The following is a 23,830-nucleotide window of genomic DNA, read 5'->3' as shown; positions in this document are numbered from 1 at the left end:
CTGATTTATATTATCCTTGGTGTTTCCTCTTTATTTACTTTTTTATTGTATGGATTTCCTGTCATTTGCAATAAATCTTAATGGAATTAGGTGAACAACAAATGAAAACTTAAAAAAAGAAATGGCTGCATTTGGATTTAAAAATCAAGAATGAGAGAAATGTAATCTAAGCAAAAAAAAAATAGTGTTGGATCTTTCAAGAACAAATCCGTTAGTTATCATGAAATCATATGGAGATCTAACAGTATGATTAGTAAGTCTCTTGGGTGACCATATGAATCAAATCTCAGAAAACATCTGGAGTTAAGTTGGATTCTGTGAGTCCTCAGGAATCTGGTACAGAGGAAATCCAGTTCAATGAGGCCTGCTTATACTTGCATTGTTAAGCTTGATTATTTGGCTTAAAGTAACTATTAGCGAACACATTTTAATTTCATATAATGAAGGAAAACCCAGGGGCCATTAGCATTTTCAGAAATAGGTGATTTACAAGTTTGTTGAATGTATAATCCCAGGCCATTTCAAATCCTCTGGGAAGGCATCAGGAAAAATGATTAAACCTATCTACAGCTGAGCAATCAAACTAAAAAACATTCCTCCCAACAGAAGTATAAACAGGATCCAAAATTTATCATTTTATTGTTTTTCCTTCATTAAGCCTTTATGACATACATATTTCTGTAATTTAAATAACAATCTTTCTTTCTATTTTAAGGGCTCTGAAAGTGTTAAGAATGATAACAATGAATTTTAAGAAATGGTTTCTTTTTGTGAACAGGTTATACCATAACTTCCAAATGGTTTGCCACTGTTCCATCACCACTCCTTCAAAGACAGACAAATCTTTAGTAAAAGAAGTTTAATTTAGAGGTATCTTAAGATAACCTGAAATATGCAGTAAAAAAAAGAAACGAACCTCACAAATCACAAAGATTCTGTTCATATGCAAACTGCCAGTCCACTGAAATTTGGCATATTCAATCTACTTAACTGATCTGTTTAACGTGGTAACTTTTTTAAACATAATTTAGTTTGGGTGATGAATGATGATGTATTTATGCCCCTGACAAATACGACGAATATGGTATTGTGAGAAAGGAAAACATATTTCCTGGTTATATTACTGTTCTGGCTCATCAAAACTCATAAAATATGTTAAGGTTCTGCCACATCCAACGAGGTTAGGTAAATGTAATAGAAGGTGCACTGGGCTGACACACATTTTCATCATACAAATCTTCTGGTAGTTCTTCTTCATCTCCATCAGGAAAATATGTAGGAAATGGTAGATTTTTACAGAAGTCCTTATATGCAGGCAGATTGGAATCTCTGATCTGTGGGGAAGGAGACAAAGATCTTATTATTATTATCAATTAAGTTAAAGATATTAAGGTAAAAGAAAAGGTCTGTTTAATTATTAAGAATTAGAGAATATCTGTCCCTACATTTTCTAATGAGAATAATACAACTGTTATATGAAGTAAAAGGAACTATTACATGAAGTAAAAGGAACTCAAATGTATTCTTTTTATTCCAATAAATTTAATTAATCCAATGACAGAAATACAGCCTTCTTCAAGTTAATCATCTACTCATAATAAAATTACTGATTATTAATTTACATCTTATTCATAACTTATAAATCTCTAGAACTGCCCAGGATAAATTATATTTTATAATTACTACTTAGATATCAATTATACCCAAACTACGTACCTAAAAGTTATTACTACCTATTTCCTGATTTTTATTATCTACTCCTATTACATATTTTTATTTTTTTATTTTCTATCATAGATTCTTTTTGAGTGGAGGTTAAAAAAATAACTTTTATCTAGTAATTTTGTTAGTCTTAAGTCAAAGGGCACATAACCAAAAATACCAAGTTTTATTAAGGAAATAAGTTTACATTTAACAAGCACCATTATCATTGACACGATAAGGACAAAACAGAATTTAGCAAAAACAATAATAATTAATCCACAAGTCTTTATATTACCTCTATTAACTCTTTATATTCTAAAAATATGCTAATTATATCTGTGAATTCACAAACCAAGGAACAGTTCAGATATTGATATGACCTGAAATGTTGGGCTTTATTTTTGGAAAACATTATTGGATTCTTTAAAGCTTCTGACTCATTCTACAGCTTTCATTCAGAGAGAAATAAAAAAAATTACATGCAATTAGACACACAGAGTAAAATAAGGTATAATCATTTTGGCAGTAAGAAATGAATAATCTGGTTGAAATAAGTACACAGCTGCTAGGAACAGCTAAGTACAGAAAAACATCTATTTTAATCTCTCTCATTAAAATTGTTCCAAGAAATTTTCAGTAAGTTGCCCAGAAGAAAATAAACTCATTTAATTTTTTTTCCAATTCACTAATCTCGGGTTGAACTTTAACTTGAGGGGAAAAAAAATCCTATTCTTTTATCAATCTAAACTGTTTCAAAATCTAGGGATGCCTGGGTGGCTCAGTCGGTTAAACGGCTACCATTGGCTCAAATCATGATCCCAAGGTCTTGGGACTGAGTCCCACATCTGGCTCCTTGCTCAGAGGGGAGCCTGCTTCTCCCTCTGTCTGCTGCTCCCCCTGCTTGTGTTCTCTGTGTCTCTCTGACAAATAAACAAATAAAATCTTAAAAAAATAAACTGTCTCAGAATTTAGAACTGAAGATAAAACCCAAGCAAATGAACAACAAAACCAGCAAAACTGCGTGCTAATTTGATAAATGTGAAAATTCAGTCATAAATGATCTACGTAGCAAATTCTCAGTTGCTTTTACATTTTGATAGACCTACCTTCCTGAGAACACTTCAGATACAAGCACTGCTTATATATATTCTAATTGTAAATGCTACAGTACTAAACATTCATTGATTTGAAATATATATGATGACATTTTATTTAAATCTCTTTTGTTTTGGTGGCTCTAAGGCTAAGAGCCAAAAGCTTGCAACCCATCTTTAACAAATGTGTAAGACTCGATAGTATGTATTTTTGTGCACTTAATCTAACCTCTGGCTTCATTATTTCCCTGCCTTCACTAAAACTCCCTCAACTCTCCAGCTCATTGTTTAAATATTTCTGTATATTGGCAAACCAGTTCAAATCCTCTGAGGAAAGGTGAGGGGTACTACACACACACACACACACACACACACACACACACACACACACAAAACCCAGGAAATCTGGAATAAACTCAAATTTTAAATTAGGGGATAGGAATAAGCATACACAAATAATAGTAACATATACTATGTAATGTTGAAAACAAGTTCTTTAGGCTCTCTTAATACATTTGGTGAATCCAAACAACAACAAAAATGCTTACATTGATTAAACAGGTTGGTCATCCTTAAGACTGTCTTTGCTAACTTTAGAATAAAAAAAGGCATTGGTAGCCCCATACTCCGTGGGGGGGTGGGGGAGGGGTGCTAAAGCTCTTATAGAATGATAGAATGTTAAAGATGCTGCCTGTCCACTAGGATATGCCTCAATCCCCATGGCCAAGGGGGTTTTTTTACTTGCTATGGAATCACCTAGAATAGAAAAAGTGGGGTGAATATTTTAAAAAAGTGCATCACACTTCTGACATTTAAAACACAAGCCTACAAAACACCCACCAAACCCATACCTTAATGTTTGGGACAGACATTTGTGTAAGGTTACAGAAGATACTTACTTAGACATTATATGTCAAAGATTTTTTTTCAAAATGAGTTTTTTTTTTAATCAAAATAATGTTTCTTGCAAATACATTCATTAGTGGTTAACAGTTCAAAATGGACTAGACATTCTTTGATGTTTTTTTTTTTTAAGATTTTTTTTTTTATTTGAGAGAGTGAGCAAGCGAGCAAGCACACGTTCACGTGCACAAGAGTGCACAAGGAATGGGAGGGGAGAGAGAGAAGCAGGCATGCCGATGCGGGGCTCCATCCCTGGGTCCTGGGATCATGACCTGAGCTGAAGGCAGACGCTTAACCAACTGAGCCACCCAGGCACCACTATGCTAGCTTCTTGAAATATATTTGGATTCCTCTTACGGGATTGCCTTTTGATGTATCTTCTGAATGTCTTCAGTAATGATAAGTCATCATCCTTTCAGAGAGCTGAGTTTTAAATGGAGGCAATTTTTGGTTGATGTAGGTAGAAGAGTACTAAATGTTGTTGACTATAAACTCTTTCTAACAAACCAGTCAGAATATCACTGCACATATTATGGTTTTTCAAGACAAATGACTGGCATCCAAGAAAATGCTGAGGTGTACCTGAGAAGTCACAGTAGCAGTAAGGTGCAGCTGGAATGCCAGCCTAGAACGTGGTATGTGGTAAAATGGGGAGAGAAGGGAGACCAACAACCTTTTGTCAGAATTTAAAAATGGATCTGCTAAACAGTATAATTTTATTATGGAAAAAATAATTTCCCTCTTTTTTATTAATTAGGTCATTAAATCTATATAACAATTTATTTACATTATATATTGCGTATATATATATTGTATACACAATATATATATAAACATACAATAAACCTGGAATGTGGAGGGATACATTTAATTATAAAGCCAAAATGTTCTAAGAAGTACAATGACAACCTGCCAATCTTGACAACCTAACATTGTGTTTCTGACTATGTCACTTTGGAGACTGGAAACCTAATTAAATCTAAAAACATGCAAAGTAACAACAAAAAAAAAGCTGTAAGAATTCAAAAGAATTATTTTTTCCCTAAGAAAAATGAGAGTAATCCAGTCAAAAAGTTAATTGCAGAAAGGGAATTTTAATTACTGTAAGATTAAAGCAAGTATCATACTTTATGCTACTAATGGAATCTAATTTAAGAAATGAAAAGAATACATAAAGACCCAATCTGAAAATCTGAGGTTAAAGTTTTAGCGTATTTTTGTTCTTAGTGTTGGAAAATTAATAAAGAATATATTTCTGGGACCAGCTGGTATCACTTCTACTATAAACTTATTTTCAGAATGGAAGATTCAAAATTCAAAAGTAATTTCTAATGTTGTATTATGTTGGCCAAAATCCCAGGCAGAATATTTATTTTCTATTCTATGTGATAGACATATGTCTGTGAGAGTGCAAGAGCTTTTTCCTTCAAATTTTTCCTATACATCTGTTTTCTTCCTTTACTTATTTTTGAACATAAAACATATATATTTTTAAAACACTAAAAAGTATAATCAGAGCAATGTTAGTTACAATAATAATAATAATAATAATACTGATAAATTTCTCCTTAAAATGTCTTTTACCTCCTTCCTTTTTTAAAAAAAAAAGTTTCAGTTTATGTTTTCTTTTAGTAATCTCTATACCCAATGTGGGGCTCAATCTCAAAAATCAAGAGTCACCTACTCTTTCAACTGAGCCAGCCAGGTGCCTTTTATCACCTATTTTGTTGACTCTCTCACTGAATTTCCATTTCATGTACATCCAGTGCTTGTGTCAAAGTATTCTGTAAAAAAGTAAAAGTTCTTTTTTGGAAGGATACTGATATTTTGACAACAGTTATCCTAATATCCTTTTTGTATTTCTAAAGAGCCTCTATTTATTGGTCCTACCCTTTGTGTAGGTTCGTGATTTTATAAACCTAGGTTTTGGCTATTTTGTACATTTTTTCACTTAGGTGCTACTGAAAAGTGGAAAAAATTTCAACTTAGATAATGTGTTGAAACAGCCACTTATTTTCAAGCCATATTTATGGGTCAAAGGAGAATTTATGGCACACATTCATGTACCCAAACAATGGAAAATAAAGATGGTTTACATACATACCTTTACTAAGCAATTTTTATGTCCAGGTACAGAGCCATTTACATAGATTATATTGTGCTTTGTGTTTATTCTCCATACCTAAAGTAAGAAATGAAATAAAATTTTAAGAGTTAAAAATTTGAGAATATACTTGTATTAAAACAAGTGATATGCTACTAAAAGCCGAGGCTATAAGTAGCCTATGAAGTAATAATTATATTAGCACTTCAAAATGTTGAATGTACAAAATATTGTAATATAGGATTGTAACAGATATGTCTTACGGAAGTGGTAGCAAATACTCATTTTAAAGATTTGTTTATTCTAGAGAGAGAGAGAGAGAGAGAGAACGAGAGAGAGAGCCTGCACAAGCAAGGAGAGGGAGAGAGAAATCTCAAGGAGACTCCATGCTGAGCACAGAGCTGGATGTGGGGCTTGACCTAGGATCCTGAGATCATGACCTGAGCTGAAATTAAGAGTCAGATGCTTACTGCACCACCCAGGCACCCCACAAACTCTCATTTTAAATATAAATGTGACTGAACAATCAAGATTGCTTGGCTATTTTAATGGACTCTGTTGGCACCATTAACAAGTGGAAATTCAATTTTATTTTATTTTTATTTAATACTAGCTTGCTCCAACTTGAAACCGGGGAAGCCACAACCTTTCTAGGTCTAATTTTCAAAATAAGTGTGCTGAGCAGATGGCCCTCATGTGGGTGGCCTTTCATGTGGAGAAAAAGCTTATATAAATGGGGGAGAATGGTCAAGATATGGTAGTGAAAGAACTCGTGTGGAAGGAAAATCAAGTCTGACCACGTTCACAGCTACTAATGGCTAAATGTTAAATACTATGGAAATTGAAATATTGCACATGTACACACATGAAACACACACACATGCACAGAAAATACACACAAACAGATACAAATGGTGATCTCATAGATATATTTAGAAGGGAAAAAAAATCTCAGATTTAATTACATAAAATTTAAAAAACCCTGCTGGTCAAAATTTATAAATAAAATGTATGTAAGAATACATAGAATCTGGAAGAACATGCACCAAAATGTTAACTGTGTTTATCTTTGGGTATTGTTTTTATGAGGAGATATTTTCTTTGTACTTTTTATACTTTGAAACATATACGTGTATATATAAATATTAGTTGTCAAATTCCTCAAATTAGTAGGGACTGAATTTAACCACCCCTTAAATATATATAGTTATTGTAGAAGATGGGTATATACGACAACCCTTTCTTCAGTACTACCTTTTCTCTCCTATTTTGATGGTCTCCCTCTCTCCTCCTCCTCCACATCTACTTCTATCCACCCACATTCAACATATAATGCAAAATACTCTGGCATGGAATTCCACTTTTCTCTGTGCTTATATAACGGCACAGTAACATATATATGGAGGGAGCTTTTGTTCATTCTTTTATAAAAGGACAGTATTACACACAATGCTCTAGAATCCAACTTTTCTCACGCATCATCTTCTTATGCAAATCTTCCAGATCAAACAGTAGATGACTAACTTTTTCAATGACCATACATTCTACAGCTTGGGTGTTAAATAACACACCACCATGATTATGGGTACAAGACATACACACACACACACACACACACACACACCCTCTCTCAGGTATTAGAATGATCCTATGCAGAAAAAGACGTGGTACATCCTCTGGTGCCTTGACATTCAGGTATTGGACCTTTCCTACAACAGAGCCACTTCAGAAACTTACTTTCAGTCCAAATGCTGTCCTATCTTTGTTTCCCATTTGTCCAGGCATTTTAGTTCCAGGCCAGACTCTGGCAACATCCTACATAAGAAAACCAAAATTAGTACTTTTAAGTACTCTCAATTTCCAATAGCACTGATCAAACTGAAATGCAAAGTGAGAGAGGAATTATTAAAATGTTTTACTTTGTCCTCATTCTGCTAGGCCCCAGTAAGGAACTAAATGAGGATTTAGACACAATTACCCCAGAGGATTTCCTTTCTAAATTAGATTAGAGCAACAAAATAAATACAGGCTAAGAAATGGATGTAGGAGAAAAACTCAGTTAACAAAAGAGTAGCAACTTCACTAATACTGGTTGAGAAGTAGAAAAGAAAAATTATAGAACGTAAACACATATCATGCCACCACTCAAAGAACAAACCTGACAGCCTGGTCTGTTTTCACTAATCTGCATTAACTGACTTAACAGACTCCATCTATACCCCTGCTAGTGGGACAGGCCTACTCTTCCACTCCGCTTTTCTGACTTTCCTTCCCCAGAATGATTAAAGGATAGTTAGTTATAAGAATATTAGGTTTGTTTGTCCAGCTCTGGTTGTCTCTGATTCACATAAATCAAACAGCTCCACATTGTCTCTCTGATTTTGGCTTTGATAATAGATAATACTGTATCTAAAGTATTTGAATTACATCTAAAATGGGAAAGCTTCTCATGATACATGAATTCCTGGAATATAAGCCCTTCTTTATCACTGCTCTGATATCAACAGGCAAAACGCCCAGTGGAAATAGCCTGCCATAGTATGAGAGTTGTTAACCAACTCAGATTAAAGGACAGTTCTGTGTGTTATAGACTAAGTATCACTCTTACTCATTCTACAAATGCACTCTGGATTGGTACACCTTGCTTAACATTACATTACTAAAAAAGGACTCTGTCCTCCCCCATTAAATTTACATTCTCATTAATAGTACACCCTTGGGGCGCCTGAGTGGCTTAGTCATATTCTGCCTTTGGCTCAGGTCGTGATGTCAGGGTCCTGGGATTGAGTCCTGCATTGTGCTCTCTGATCAGCAGGGAGCCTGCTTCTCATTTTAAATATAAATGTGACTGAAACAACTAAGACTGCTTGGCAATTTCAATGGGCTCTGCCAGCACTATTAACAACTGGAAATTGAATTTTATTTTATTTTCATTTAATATTAGCTTGCTGTAACTGGAACCTGGGGAAGATTTGGATATGGAACAGAAATTCCAAATCCATTAGTAGTCACTCCCTCCAATTCCCCCCAGCTCTGTGCAACCACTCATCTACTTTCATCTTCACAGATTTGGCTAGGATGGCTAGTTCATGTAAACGGAATCATACAATATATATTCTGTGACTGTTTTCAAGGTTCATCCATGTTGCAGCACATATCAATACTCCACTCTACTTTATTGCTAAATATTATTGTCTGGATTTGCCATATTTGAATTATCTATTCATCAATTTATGAACATCTGGCTTGCTTCTATTTTTTGGGCTATTTTGAATAATACTGCTATGCATGCACAAGTGTTTTGTGCATGTTTTCACTTCTTCTGGGCATACACCTAGGAGTGGAATTGCTAACTGGTATGGTAACTTTACACTTAACATCTTTAGCAACTGTCAAACTTTCCCAAAGCAGCTGTTATTTCCACATTCCTATCAACAATGTATGAGGGTTCCAATTTTTCCACATCCTTGCAAACATTTGTTACTATCCATCTATCTTTTTATTTCTAACCATCCCAGTATGAGTTGAAGTGCTATCTTACTGTGGTTTTGATTTGCTTTTCCCTAATGGCTAAAGATGGTAAGCATTTCTTCATATGCTAATTGGCCATTTATATATCTTCTATGGAAAAACACCTATTCAAATCCTTTGGATTAAATTGGGTTATCTTTTTCTTTTTTTAAAGACTTATTTGAGAGAGAGAAAGAGAAGGAGGGGGAGAGCGCATATGCCCATGTGTAGGAGCAGGGAGAGGGGAAGGGAGAGAGAGAGAGAATCTCAAGCAGACTCTTCACGGAATATGGAGGCCAATGCGGAGCTCAATCTCAGGACCTTGAGATCATGACCTGAGCCAAAATCAAGAGTTGGTTGCTTAACCAACTCAGCCACCCAGGTGCCCTGAATTGGGTTATATTTTCATATTCTGGATTATAAATTTTAGCAGATATATGATTTGCAAATATTTTCTTCCATCCTGTGAGCTGTCTTTTCATTTTCTTGATTGTACTGTTTGCAACAGAAAAGTTTAAATTTTGATGAAACCTAAGTTATCTGTATTTTCTTCTGTTACTTGTATTTTTGGCGTCCTATCTCAGGCTTTGCCTAACCCGAGGTCATAGAGTTACTCCTGCGTCTTCTTAAAAGACTTTTATAGTTTAGCTCTTAAATTTACATCTATGACCTAATTTTTATAACTTATTTTCATATAATTTATAACTGCATAATTTCACATTCATAAAGAAGTTGTAAAATACAAAAAACTCTCAAACTTTTTACCCAAACTCACCAAGTGTTTAAATCTTGCCCCATTTGCTCTATCATTCCCTCTACTTCTATGTATGCACACCCTCCCCTTACGATCTAAAATCTGATGGCAGACATGATGCTCCTTTACCTGCAAGTATTTCAGTGTGTTATTTCTTAAGGACAAGAAAATTCTCTCATATAACCACAGTACAGTTACAAAACTAAAAAATAATTATTATTTAATCTGTAGTCCACGTTCTAAATTTTGCCCCAATAATGCTCCCAAGTCCAGGATCCACTTCAGAACTCTACACTGTAATTTGTTATCATGTCTCTTTAGTCTCCTCAAATCTGGAGCAGGTCCTCAGCCTTTGTCCTTCATAATCTTGACATTTCTGAAGGTGATTATTTTGTAGCCAATTATTTTATAGATTATCATTCACTTTGAGTCTAATGTTTTCCCATAATCTATTTCAGGTGATGCATTTCTGGCTGGAATCACCATAGAAATTATGATATGTTCTTTTTTGTTCCTTTTGTATTCACTAGGTTAATCCACTCTAAGGCTTTTATCTTTCCCCTTTGTAACTAACTGATGAGTTGTTTTAGGGACTCTGTATATAACTTATCTCCATCAAGTTTTCACCACTTGTTTCAGCATCCACTGATAATTCCTGGCTGAATCAATTATTCCTACAATGGCTGTCAAAAGTGAGATTCTAATTCTATCATTCCTTCTACATTTATTTGCTAATATTATACTGCAAAGAAGAGCAGTCCCTTTTCTCCCATTTATTAACCTAACCATTCACTTTATTCATCTATACCAGTGTGAGATCATCAATTCTAATTTTATTCCATTTTCTGTTATTTTTTACATTTTCAGATAGAACTGTTCCAAGCTTTTTAAGTGGGAGCTCATTTTAGATGGCTGCTATGTCCTTTTCATGTGCCATCATTTTTAAAGCAGTTCCTTTCTTTCTTATTATTTTAATTTCTAAAGGAAGTATTTTTTTTACTGAGGTCTGATTGATCTACAGCATTATATTAGGTTATGATGTACAAAGTAATGATTCAATATTTGCATATGTTGTGAAATGGTCACAGTAAGTCTAGTTAACGCCCAATATCATACATACTTACAAAAAACCTTTCTTGTGATGAGAACTTTTAAGATCCATTCTCTTAGCAACCTTTAAATACATACTACAGCATTATTAACTATAGTTACCAAGCTGTAAATCAGATTCCTTACTTTCTTGAACAAGCTATTTTGGGTTCATCTTCTACTCCTGCCCCATACAAGAAACTGGCCATTTCACCAATGAGCCCAAGTTCTTTCAGTGGGCAAATGATATTTAGAAACCAAGATCTAGGCTCTAGATCTTGCTGCTTGCTGCTACAGAATACTTTCGCTTTTAGGTTCTTTCAGTAGGGTGAGCTAAGGAATAAATATATACACACATACCTATCTATATCTATTTCTCTTTCTTTATATACACATAGAGTAAATGTACATGGATACATTCAATCTGAATTCAACACTATAGGGTTTGTTCTAATTTCCCTCCTTTTCATACCTGAATATCCTTTCCTAGTAGTGAGAAACTTGCCCCCATTATCAATATATTTACTTTTCCATTCAATCCTACAACTTACAGAAAACTAATTCAGAATATAAAAGTCCTTCTCCATTTTCTGTGCTCTTACTGTTTCTACATTTCTTCTCTATTACTCTTCCCTTGTACCATGATACTGTCCTTGACAATCCTTCCCAACTGTGTTGACACATAAATGAATTTGTGAAGGAACTGGTGGGGCAGATAGAAGGACATTCTAATCCAACTTCGAAGGGTAGGATGGGAGGCTGAGATGGAAGTGAGAAAGTATGCAGGAAAGTACCGAGAATACTGATTGTAAGTATGGGGGTTATTACTAAATGATTCAAGTCTGGTTCTGGAAAGTAAGTGAGGCCAGGACCCATAAACATGTGACAACTACTGTGACCCACCTGGAGTCAGATTAAAATAATGTGACCTGACCCCAAGGACAGACTAAAGCACTCTATGCATAGAAGCTGAATATTCAGCATTAAAAAGGGGAACACTAAGTTATACTTACACCAGTTGAAATAGCTCCAGGTCTCCTGTGAGTTTTTGTTTGACCATGAGTAGCAGGCTGGCCTTTAAATCCCCATCTTTTCATGACACCTTGAAAACCTTTACCAATGCTGAACAAGATAAACATTAGAATTTATATAATAAACAGAGTATAGAGTATTCCTAATTGTGCATTTTCTTAATAGTACCTTAGAGTTTTAACAATGCTGCTTATCTAAATACCTATGAAAAGCTATGCAAGAAAAACTGCAAATGAACATTTATCTGTGCCCTAGTTTGTACCCCTTCCTGGAGCCTCACTCCATATAAGATGATTAATTCAAGATGAAGAGACAAGAACAAGTTAAGCAAAGGGAGTTCTTTCTGAACAGGGAGTTTTATCATCATAATCCTGTGAAACAACACAGTAAAAGTGGTAAATTTTTAGAAATTCCCAAGTACTCATAAGCTCTGGGGCAGGAAATCACTAAGAGCTCCATCTCCTGGTATTCATGCCCTTGTGTAATCACCTCTCGTGGAGTCTGCGTGGAACTAGAAACTCATGTCTAAGGAATAAACTATGGCAAAATGATAAGACGTCACTTCTGACACTGGGTTAGAAAGAGACCATGGCTTCCAACTTGGCACAGTCTTCCCTCGAGGCTCTGAAGGAAGTCAACTGTCATTTCCCATGGAGAGTCATTGGTAAAGATGTCTCCAGCCAATGACTGTGGTCCTGAGGCTTGCCAAAGGCCACATTAGTGAGCTTGGAGGCAGTGCTCCCCAAGCTGAACCGGGATGACTGCAGCCTTGACTGATGGCCTGACTGTAACCCTTGTGGGAGACTATGTGCCACAGGTACTCAGCTAAGTTGTACTGGGACTCCTGACCATGGAAACTGTGAGATAATAACCGTTCATTATTTTAAGCTGTTATGTTTTGGGGTCATGTGTTAAGTGGCAGTAGATAATATAACAATAAATAAAACAATAATAATGCCCTAATGCTGGACAAATTTTACTTTTATACGATAACAGAAACATCTTGGTCTCAAGGTTGGAATAGGAAGCTCACAGAGGAACAGAATCAGAGACAAGCAATTTCTTAAAAATCTACAATTTCAATTTTTAAATGAAACAACTCTATTTTCAAATTTCAGATTTGAAATCTGGAAAATTTGAAATGGCAGAGAATTGCAGATTTGAAACTGCAGAGAAGCATTCTGCGATGCAGGTAGAAAGCTGAAAATATAAGTCGGGAATTATTAAAATTTGTCTCTGTCAAATATATCAATATGAAGATACAACAAAATGGCTAGAATAAATTGCAATACTATACCGGACATATTTTTATACTCTTTAACACCTTCTTCACATTTCACTAGATAATATGTCAACCTATTTTTATTTCTTTAAGATTTTATTTATTTTGGGGCGCCTGGGTGGCTCAGTGGGTTAAGCCGCTGCCTTCAGCTCAGGTCATGATCTCGGAGTCCTGGGATCGAGTCCCGCATCGGGCTCTCTGCTCAGCAGGGAGCCTGCTTCCTCCTGTCTCTCTGCCTGCCTCTCTGCCTGCCTCTCTGCCTGCTTGTGATCTCTCTCTGTCAAATAAATAAATAAAATCTTTAAAAAAAAAAAGATTTTATTTATTTGTTTGACAGAGAGAGACACTGAGAGAAGGAACACAAGCAGAGGGAGTGGAAGAGAGAGAAGCAGCTCCCCCCTGAATAAGGAGCTCAATGCAGGACTCATTCCCAGGATTCTGGGATCATGATCTGAGCCAAAGGCAAATGCTTCACAACTGAGCCACCCAGGTGCCCTGATGTCAACCTATATTTAATGTCATGTTCCCTAACTCTAACAAAGCTGACTATTTTAAGACACTGCATGTGCAGGCCACTAGCAAAAAGGACCCAAAGCATAAGATAATAAAAACCATGTTATTTCCATAAGGACTTTGTTAAGCATTTAATAAATTATCAGAGAGTAATGGATTAAAGTAAGCCCACACAAATAACTGTTTTAAATAAATTAAGAATTCAGCATAAAAACAATGGAAACTATGTGCAGAACCTAACAGCAGATTATCAAATTGCATGTCAAAAGTAACTTATATATGGATAATTTAAACGTAGTTTACATCATTTTCTTCACAGTACTTAACTGAACTCATCACTTATGATGTGCACATAATTCTGCTTTGCCTCAAAAAATCAAAATAATGTTTATTCCTAGTCAAAGAGCTAAAACAGCACTTAACATATATTAAATGAAAAACCCACTATAAAGTGTGCAAGGACATTAACATCTAAAAACAGAAACTTTGATAACAAATATTTTACTGAAAGTTTGCTTTAGAAACTTAAATATTTCTAGTTAATGCTGAATTTTAGAACATATTTGAAAAATAAAAAGCTTGGCAATTTAAAAATAAAGAAGAAATACCTATAAAGTCATTTTAGCCGATAGATACTGTCTGGCAAATTAACTCTTTAAAGATAAAAAGAGGGGACTGGTAACACTAACGTAAACTGAACACGTTTTTTAAAATACCGCATTCTAACACTGGCCATTCTTGGTAGAAAGTTTGCTGGTACCTTCTGAGTTCTCAAACTGATTCATCGATTCACTTAAAAAGAAAGAGTGCTAGTATGTGCACCAATAAAACAAATGCCAGGTAAATTACAGAAGATATTTTAGCTCATTTTAAGAGTAAATGCTTGTAAGATGAAAGTGGCATCCTGAAAGTGCTAATTATCTGTGAGCTAATTACAGACTGTTTTTCAATCTAGCTCTAGAATGCATCATGTTGTTACTGTGTACAATGGGAACCTCTTCAATAAATAACCTTTAAACGAAAGGATAAATGCAAATGACATGACAAATTACTGGCTTAATTCAGACTATGGAGAATAGAGTACACCTGTTGCTCCATGGGTGGTTCAGGTATCTATTCTACTAGTTCTCTCAGTTGTCACCCAACTTAAGAACAAAACAAAACAAAACAAAAGCCAAGAAAAGAACTGATCTATACTTAGCCTACCCAGGCACATTTCAAATACAAGGTTTTCATAGGTCACATAAAAGAAAACCTTTATAGAACAATGATACACAGCACATAGCACACATGCTTTATTTCCTCTACCCCTTTTATGCTGCAGGTTTTAGTTAGCAGAAAAAAATCAAATAAAGGAAAATTCAAGTCAGAAGGAACACAGTGTGAGAAGTTCCATATTTAGTGAGACAGATCAGAAAATTAAGAAAACACAGAAATATATTTAGAGGATTTATACTTGATAAACCAAAAATTCATTAAAAAACTCAGAGATCCTATTTAAATTTAGGAGACTACTGTCCTTGTTTCTCAGTCCATTTTCCCTTAGTACACTTTAAGCTTAGAAAGGGTTTTTTGTTTAACCCTTGTGCCCAATCTAGAAAAGTCAGAGTTATTTTGTTATTGGCTACAGCTGTGTCTTAGGAAGAAAGATAATTAGTTTCCTTTATTTTGTCCTATAGTTTCCAAATGTTGTGAATGGGCACGCTTTTGGCATGCCATGGCATACCATTTAAGATGGTATTAAGAAAAGGGGAGGAGGGGCTCAGAGGTATGACAGTCCTAAGTATCTCACAGAAGAAAATGCGTAACTTAATGTTTCCCACTACATTCTAGAAATCTCTAGAAATTATTGCTATGTGAGTTTCATTCCCTTGGTATACTACGTCAAAAGCACAAATGTCTACCAGCAGAAACACAGGTTTTAATACAAACCCATCATGTATTTCCCCACTTTGTGGGAAAGTGCCCTTGACACCATGATTCTAGATATATTTCTATAGGGCGTAAAACAAAATGTCCAAAGGTGAAGAGTGCTCTCAACTTGATTCATTCTGAGTCACTGGAGAACTTCCCCCCAAATTCTCATCACTGAGGCTTTCCCTCAACATGGGCTTCTTTTATCTCTCTCTCTTTGGTATCCCTCTTTCTCCACTTTGGGAAGCAAACTGTGCCCCCTTAATTCCCAAATCCAAAGAGTTTTATTAAAATATTGTTTTATTATGGAAAATTTTAAAACATACTGAAAAGCAGAGAGACTAGTACAGTGAATCCCTATGTACCCCATTACCCAGGGTCAAACATTATCAACTCAAGGCCTATTCTGTTTCATCTATTTCCCTCCTCTGCAACTCCAATGGATTATTTTTTTTTAAGATTTTATTTATTTATTTGACAGACAGAGATCACAAGTAGGCAGAGAGGCAGGCAGAGAGAGAGAGAAGGGAAACAGGCTCCCTGCTGAGCAGAGAGCCCGATGCGGGGCTCGATCCCAGGACCCTGAGACCATGACCTGAGCCGAAGGCAGAGGCTTAACCCACTGAGCCACCCAGGTGCCCCTCCAATGGATTATTTTTAAACAAATCCCAGATACATCATTTCATTCAAAAATATTTTAACATAGATCTCTTTTAAGGATCCTTTTTATTTATTTATTTTTTAAAGATTATTTATTTATTTATTTGACAGACAGAGATCACAAGTAGGCAGAGAGGCAGGCAGAGAGAGAGAGGAGGAAGCAGGCTCCCTACTGAGCAGAGAGCCCAATGCGGGACTTGATCCCAGGACCCTGGGATCATTACGTGAGCCGAAGGCAGAGGCTTTAACCCACTGAGCCACCCAGGCACCCCAAGGATTCTTTTTAAAAACAAAACCACAACACCATTATCATAATCTAAAAATATTAGTAATTCTTTAATATCAAATACCTAGTCAGTATTCAAATTTCTATGGCCTTTTTTAGAAGAGAAAGAGTAGTCCTCTATTCTCCCTATTTACCACCCTCCCCCAATACTCTCTCAATCATTTCCTCCCATCATTTCCTCATCATGTTTTCCTGCTTCCCTAATGCTCCTTGAGACATTCCTTTCCCTTTGCTGCTACATGAAAAGATGGTTATAGAAACCTGTTGCTGACTCTCTTTTCAATAGAGTTTACATCAGGGGTTGACCTGCAGTGGCCACTTGTTTTGTAAATAAAAAGTTTTATTGGAACACAGCCTTGTACTTTTATTACTTATTGCCTATGGCTGCTATGGAGCTATAATGGCAAAGCTGAGTAGTTTCAAAAGAGAACATAATGCTTGTAACTCAAATATTTAATATCTGGCTCTTTGAAAAAAGTCGGCTGATTCTTGAGTCTATTACTAACAAGCTGGAGTTCCACAAATCTTGCCCTCTGGCAAGAATTCTGCTACTATCCCATTCCACAGATGTACCGATCAGATCCAACCAGAAGTACCCCAGCCATTCAATTATAATGTTAAAGACACAGAAAGTTAACATCTCTCTCTCTTCAAGCTTTCCTCCTTCATAGTCACTAGAGTGACATTCCCAAGACAACAGTCTTTTCACACAAGCTGTCCCCTGCTTTAAAAAGCAAAATAGCAACAACAAAAAATAAAAGCAAACTAAACCATAACCTTAAGTGGTTCACAGTGACTTCTTTAGCTTGGGGCATATAAGGCGTTTTATAACTGGGTCCAGTCAACCTTTCAGACACTGCCCATCACGAATCCTCACGGTAGCAGATTACTCCGTGAATCCCTAAGTACGCCACTCTCTTTCCTGTCTTGCTCATTCTGTTCCCTCAGCTTCATACACCCATCTCACTGCACTGTCCTTCTACTTTTAACCATAAAAACAGAACCGAAAGTGTTTGTTATCAAGTGTCGCATGGGCTACAAAATACTTGATTTTCTTTATTAAAAGGAATCAAAACCCATACTGTAAGTAGAGGTTTTTATATCAGAACCATTTCTAAATTAAGCTTTCACGTTCTCTCTTTAGCTGATTTAAAGCTAGAAAAAGTTTAACTCACTTGTACATAATCCCTCAGAGAACCAGTAACTGAGTAGTACTAAATGGAAGAGAGGACTCTTGACTTCTCTAAGGATGCCCCAAGATCAGGCCATATTTTTATGGAGGTGAGGGTGGAAGATGAAGAAATCATTGGTTTAAAGCCAGCTTCTCTATGCTTAAACATTATGTACGAATACAGGGACATGGAGATTCACAACAGGTTCTGGTCAAAATCATGACTGAGATGCTTCTTTATGAAGCTGAATGACTGAGAACTGATTAGAATAAGATGGTATCTCTCTTTGTGAAAAAGTAATGTGGAATATAAAGGCATAAAGTACAAATCAATAATCAAAAGAATTTCTTGTTGGATATAATTTAACATTACTTTGCTATGTTTTAGATTCAAACACCCAAAAGCTTTCAATTAAAAAAAATTTTTTAGTAAACAAAAAAGGACAATTTTTACTAAAATAAATCACATGCATATAAAAGGCCCTATGAGCTAATTCACTATCTCCATCAAGATTAGCTTTTAATTTATGATAAACTACTAAGGCACAAACATTTTAATCTTTAATTACAGCTTCTCATTTCAACAAACTCATGGAGATAGAGATTATCTACCTACTTTCCTCTCTGCACATTCCAAGGATAAAGTATTTCTGAAGACCCCTGGGAGTCAATTTCTACCAATTCAGTGTGTCTAAACCTATTTAATCAGTGATGTATGGCTCCTGAGCCCACAAGTTAAGGCATGGGGAATTTTTCAGTTGCTTTGTGCTCTATCACATTTCGTTAAAAGCTGGCATGAAATAACTATATAGCTGTTACTTTCTAGGATGAGTTTGTGACAGCATGACCTGAAATGTACATTGCATTGTTTCTGTCTGAAAACCATAAACCTCCCATCAATTTATCTGGGAACATTTTTATCAACAAGTGAATGCTAAGAGTGCATTGCTTATAGCCTCCCAACTTCAAATCTAGCTTATTCAACAGTACAAAGAGCCAAATGTGCAGTGATTCCTCTGAGTCCTCTTAAAAAAGGAAGCATTTCCTGGCTGTCCTAAATAAACCCAGAAAACCATACTTGATGTCCTAAGTTCAATGCGAACTTCTCAAAAAAGAAATCTCAAATAACTAATTTTATAACAGAAGGACGTAACAATCTTCTGCAGGTCGTTAGCCATACCACTTTCTTCAATTGACCAGAAGACCATATTGCTGTGTATTGTTGAATCTACTGTTATGTCTTACTTCTTCTTCATGAATATAGATAAGTTATACCACTTGGAAAACTGAGGGATTATTTTTCATAAATAATTTTTTGGAACAAAAGGAATCTTAGAAACCACATGCTCCCATGCATGTCCCACGGTAAAGACAATGAAATCTACACTCAGACATGTTAAGCCACTTACCCAAGGACAGATCCCTGGTAAATGGAAGCATCTGGTCATGCTTTCAACCCAGGTCATACTGCCTCTTTGGAAACAGAATAGAGCAACAATAGGAAAAACGTCCAGCACATCGGAATGGCATGAAGCTATTTCAAAGGCATTCTCGTTACTCAGTAAATTCTAGATGTAACAGGTAGTATGCAATCTTAAAATTACCTAGAGTGCTTGTAAAGCTACAACTTTGCTATACAAGTCAGTCTTAAGAACATAATAACTAGACATATTGGAAAATTCCACAATATAATTCCTAATGACTTGTGTTTTCTTCATTTTAAAAGATAGTTCCTATTGCAAAAAGATTTTTCCTTTTAAAATCTGAAACAAATTAATAAGCAATAATATCAACAACAGTGATACTAGCTAATACTCCTGAGCATTTAATACATGCCAGGCCCTGACCTAATAGCTTTCTGTGCATCATCTCACTCAGTCCTTACAACAAGGTTATGAGGTAGATGCTATAATTATTCTTATGTTAAAAATGAGACAACAGAGAGTTAATAAAGCTATCTAGGTCACACAGCTACTGAGAAGCAAAACCCATGCTTTCAGCCATTCCCTGCCTTAAATTAGGCCTTAATTTTGCTGATTGTTAGGGAAAAAAAAAGTTATTTCATAGAGTTAAAAGGCTATTATAAATGATTACTATACAAATCTTTAAAGCAAAAAACAACAAAATATAACCCTAAAACACCACCCTTCAAACTCTCCTTTATCTTGAAACAGACATTCACTTTTGACTGATTTGAAAAGGATTTTTTTTTATAGAGATGATTTCCTTCTACAGTTTAGTCACTCATTTTGAAAACTGTTTCATTACTATGCTTAAAAAATGTACTGCTTTCAATAACAGTAAAGTAACTTATTAAAAATGACATAAAATTGGAAATGTATAGGGCCAAACAGCAACTGTATCCTGAAGGCAGCACATGCCTTGTTTTCCCCTCCTAGAGTCTGAGCAAACATCTGCTAAACAGAAGGACAGTGGGCTAGTGGGGAAAGTTTCTGACAGCGTGAAGGACTGGGCACAGAGCTCAATGAGTTTTTGCTCTTTTAAAAATCCACCTGGTGGGGCGCCTGGGTGTCTCAGTGGGTTAAGCCGCTGCCTTCGGCTCAGGTCATGATCTCAGGGTCCTGGGATCGAGTCCCACATCGGGCTCTCTGCTCAGCAAGAAGCCTGCTTCCTTCTCTCTCTCTGCCTTCCTCTCCGTCTACTTGTGATCTCTCTCTGTCAAATAAATAAAATCTTTAAAAAAAAAAAAAAAAAAAAAAAAAAAAGAAAAAAAAAATAGAATCTCCTTCTCATTCACTAAGAAAGTCGGTTAGGTTAATTTCCTTAATTCCTTCCTCAAAATCTTTCTAAAAAAAAAAAAAAAAAAAAAAGAAAAAATCCACCTGGTGTTTTAATCACTTTAAGACTTTGATGGGCAACCATATTTCTGTACATAATGTGGTATTTTAACGAAAGAACCCAAATTAACCAAATCTCAGTAAATGTGCAAAGGTGCTCTACCAGTCATCTGATCTCCCTTGCTCCTTTCATTTCTACTACCAGGGATAACATTATCAAGGTAAGCACCTATTTTTCTATTTTGAGGCCAAAGGGCAATAAGAATTGAAAGAGCACTGACAACTTTAACGTAATAAGATTACATCTGAAAATATATGGGTTGTTCTTTCTTTCTTTTTTTTTTTTTTAAAGATTTTATTTATTTGACAGAGAGAGAGATGACAAGTAGGCAGAGCAGCAGGCAAAGAGAAAGGGGGAAACAGGCTCCCCGCTGAACAGAGAGCCCGACTTGGGGCTCAATCCCAGGACCCTGGGATCATGACCTGAGCCAAAGGCAGAGGCTTAGCCCACTGAGCCACCCAGGTGCCCCTATATGGGTTGTTCTAATTAGCCCAGACTTAGAGACAAGACTGTTAGATTATCCTTTATCCAGAAAGGAAAGAATCTTTTAAAAGTAGCTGAATGAACTTTTTCTGACTTCAATGTGGGCTTCAGAATTTAAATAAATAAGGGAATAAATAAATAAATTCCAGACATCCAGAAAAAAACCCTTCAGGCATGCCACTGCCCTGACTCGAAGCTTAATAAAACACCTGGCAGGAAAGTGCACCACACATGCCCACTGTTACGGAGATATCACCACCATAGGTGTCCTTCAAGTCCTTTCAGACAAGGACCTAACTGTTTCCCCCTAATAAAGCAGAGCGCATTTTTACTGTTTTTTGTTTATTCTTTCTTTCATTCTTTCCTGACTTCTTTCCTAAGAAAACCTACAAAAAGCACCATTAAGATTCACCATTAAGATTCAAAACAATGGGCTATGTTGAGGACAGAATCAACAGTCACACCCCATCTCACACACTATTTACATATTATCCATAGCTATTTCTTCCTCAAAACTAAGAGTGAAAGAAAGGTGGTTCAAGTTAGACCCTGAACCATCATCTATTAGAAGTTACGCTGGAATGTAATTGCCACTACAGAACTAGAACAGAAACTTTAAAAACGTGCTAGGGCAGGGTGTGAGGGACACATCATGATACACACTAGTCTTAAAATCGTATTTAGAAAGAATTACACAAAACTGTGATATTTCGAAGATAGGGCTTTATTAGCTGTTAATAGCATAATGCAACTAAAAAGTTATTCTGCTAGAATGGTTTTATATATTAGATGTAAACATTTTCCCCATTAATCTAAATTGAGTTTAGATTCTCAAACCCTCTGCACAAAAAACTATTTCTAAAATAAGAGTAAAAATTAGGGGCGCCTGGGTGGCTCAGTGGGTTAAGTCTCTGCCTTTGGCTCAGGTCATGATCTCAGGGTCCTGGGATCGAGCCCCGAATCGGGCTCTCTGCTCTGCAGGGAGCCTGCTTCCCCCGAGCCCTCTGCCTGCCTCTCTGCCTATTTGTCATCTCTCTCTGTCAAACAAATAAATAAATTCTTTAAAATAAAATAAAATAAAATAAAAGTAAAAATTAAAATGAACTCTGGTAAATATGTATTTACCTCACATTTCAAAGTAACACTGGTAAATACTTATTTGTATAATGAATTATAACCAATGTGGAACAGGTAAATACAATGCATCTTTCAATGCAAGCAGATTTCCCAATGCAATTAATAACAGAGAAACATTTAAAAATTTTAGGGAAGACCTCAAGAAGCTGCTACTGTTGGTCACTGGTGACTCTAAAAAAATGCAGATAATTTCACCCTCAAAGCAAATATTCTATTAAGATTTTATTTTCTTAAATTATACAGTATTTTGTTTTAAATTTTCTTAGTTATTTCAAAAATATGTTTAGTCAAGCAATTAAAATTGAAGGCATAAGGTAAAAAAAAAAAAAAAAACAAACAAACTTGAACTACCCAAAATATAAGTGTAGATTTAACAAATATAATTATTACAGTATGAGGAAAAATGAAGATTTTCAATTAGAGATTTGACATTTTTCTTTTCTAATGGAAAGATGGTGATGAAGCCAACTGATTACTAAAGAGACCAATTTTCAGTTTTATGCTAACTAAAATGTGAGTACTAAATAGGCCTACTTCTATTGACACTGTTATTTGAAACTGGGCTGATTAAATTTACTTGCTTTAAAACAGATGTTTCAATGTAATAATCTGAGTACAGGTTTAGGGAAAGGAAGGGGTTAGGATTCTAAGCTGGGTAAAGGAGTAGGCAGGAAAGGCAGTTCCACTGGTGAGCCTTGACCAGGCCAGTGTTTCTCAAAGTGTGGTCCATGGACTAGCAGCATCTGTATCACCTAGGCACTTGTTAGAAATGCAAATTATCAGGTATTGCCCCTGATCTACTGGGGGAAAAAAAAAAGATCTCTGTGTGTGTGCACATGTGTGTGCATGTGTGGCTGTGTGTGTGTGGGGAGGGTGGTTCAGAAAGCTATTCAAGTGTGACAACCACTGCTCCTGCCTGTAAATCCATGTCCCTCATCATCTGACCTACCCATGTCACTGCACAACTTTTTCTAACAGGACTAATAATCAAGAAGATGGGACTCAGACATTTCAAAACATTTGAAACAGGGGCTGGAAATGGAGGACAAAGTAGTAAATCGTTGGCTGTAAGTGAGCCACAGTAAGGGACGGAGAGTGAGTACTTGGAATCTATTCCCAAAAGATGATAGTTCCATTTACAGTCAATAAGGAAAAGAACATTCTCAATGGCTGTGAAGAAGTTTAACTCTCTAAAATGGGAAGCATCGGGAAGAGGAGACAATTTAAAAAGAAAAAAAGAAAAGCAAACAGGTGCATGTGTATGCTCCCCACAACCTGTCAGTGGCAAACAGAAGAGGCAGCAGCAACTAAGACTGGATGGAACTGAAGATCCAA

At 35.8% G+C, this 23,830-nt stretch overlaps 1 protein-coding gene across 1 annotated transcript in view; it reads right to left on the bottom strand.

Annotated features, from left to right (window-relative positions):
• Positions 1-622: 622 nt before the first annotated feature.
• Positions 623-23,830, bottom strand: part of MRPL3 (mitochondrial ribosomal protein L3) — a 42,567-nt gene continuing 19,359 nt past the window's right edge. Inside the window, exons 7-10 of the mRNA XM_047737066.1 lie at positions 12,172-12,280; positions 7,543-7,620; positions 5,806-5,883; positions 623-1,334 (exon numbers count right to left, since the gene is read on the bottom strand). Of these exons, the coding sequence (XP_047593022.1) occupies positions 1,182-1,334; positions 5,806-5,883; positions 7,543-7,620; positions 12,172-12,280 (418 nt within the window). The 3' untranslated portion in view covers positions 623-1,181. The remainder of the gene's footprint in view (positions 1,335-5,805; positions 5,884-7,542; positions 7,621-12,171; positions 12,281-23,830) is intronic.

This window comes from Lutra lutra, chromosome 1, assembly GCF_902655055.1.
Source record: "Lutra lutra chromosome 1, mLutLut1.2, whole genome shotgun sequence".
NCBI classification, from domain to species: domain Eukaryota; kingdom Metazoa; phylum Chordata; class Mammalia; order Carnivora; family Mustelidae; genus Lutra; species Lutra lutra.
This window is presented reverse-complemented; position numbering and strand designations above follow the sequence as displayed.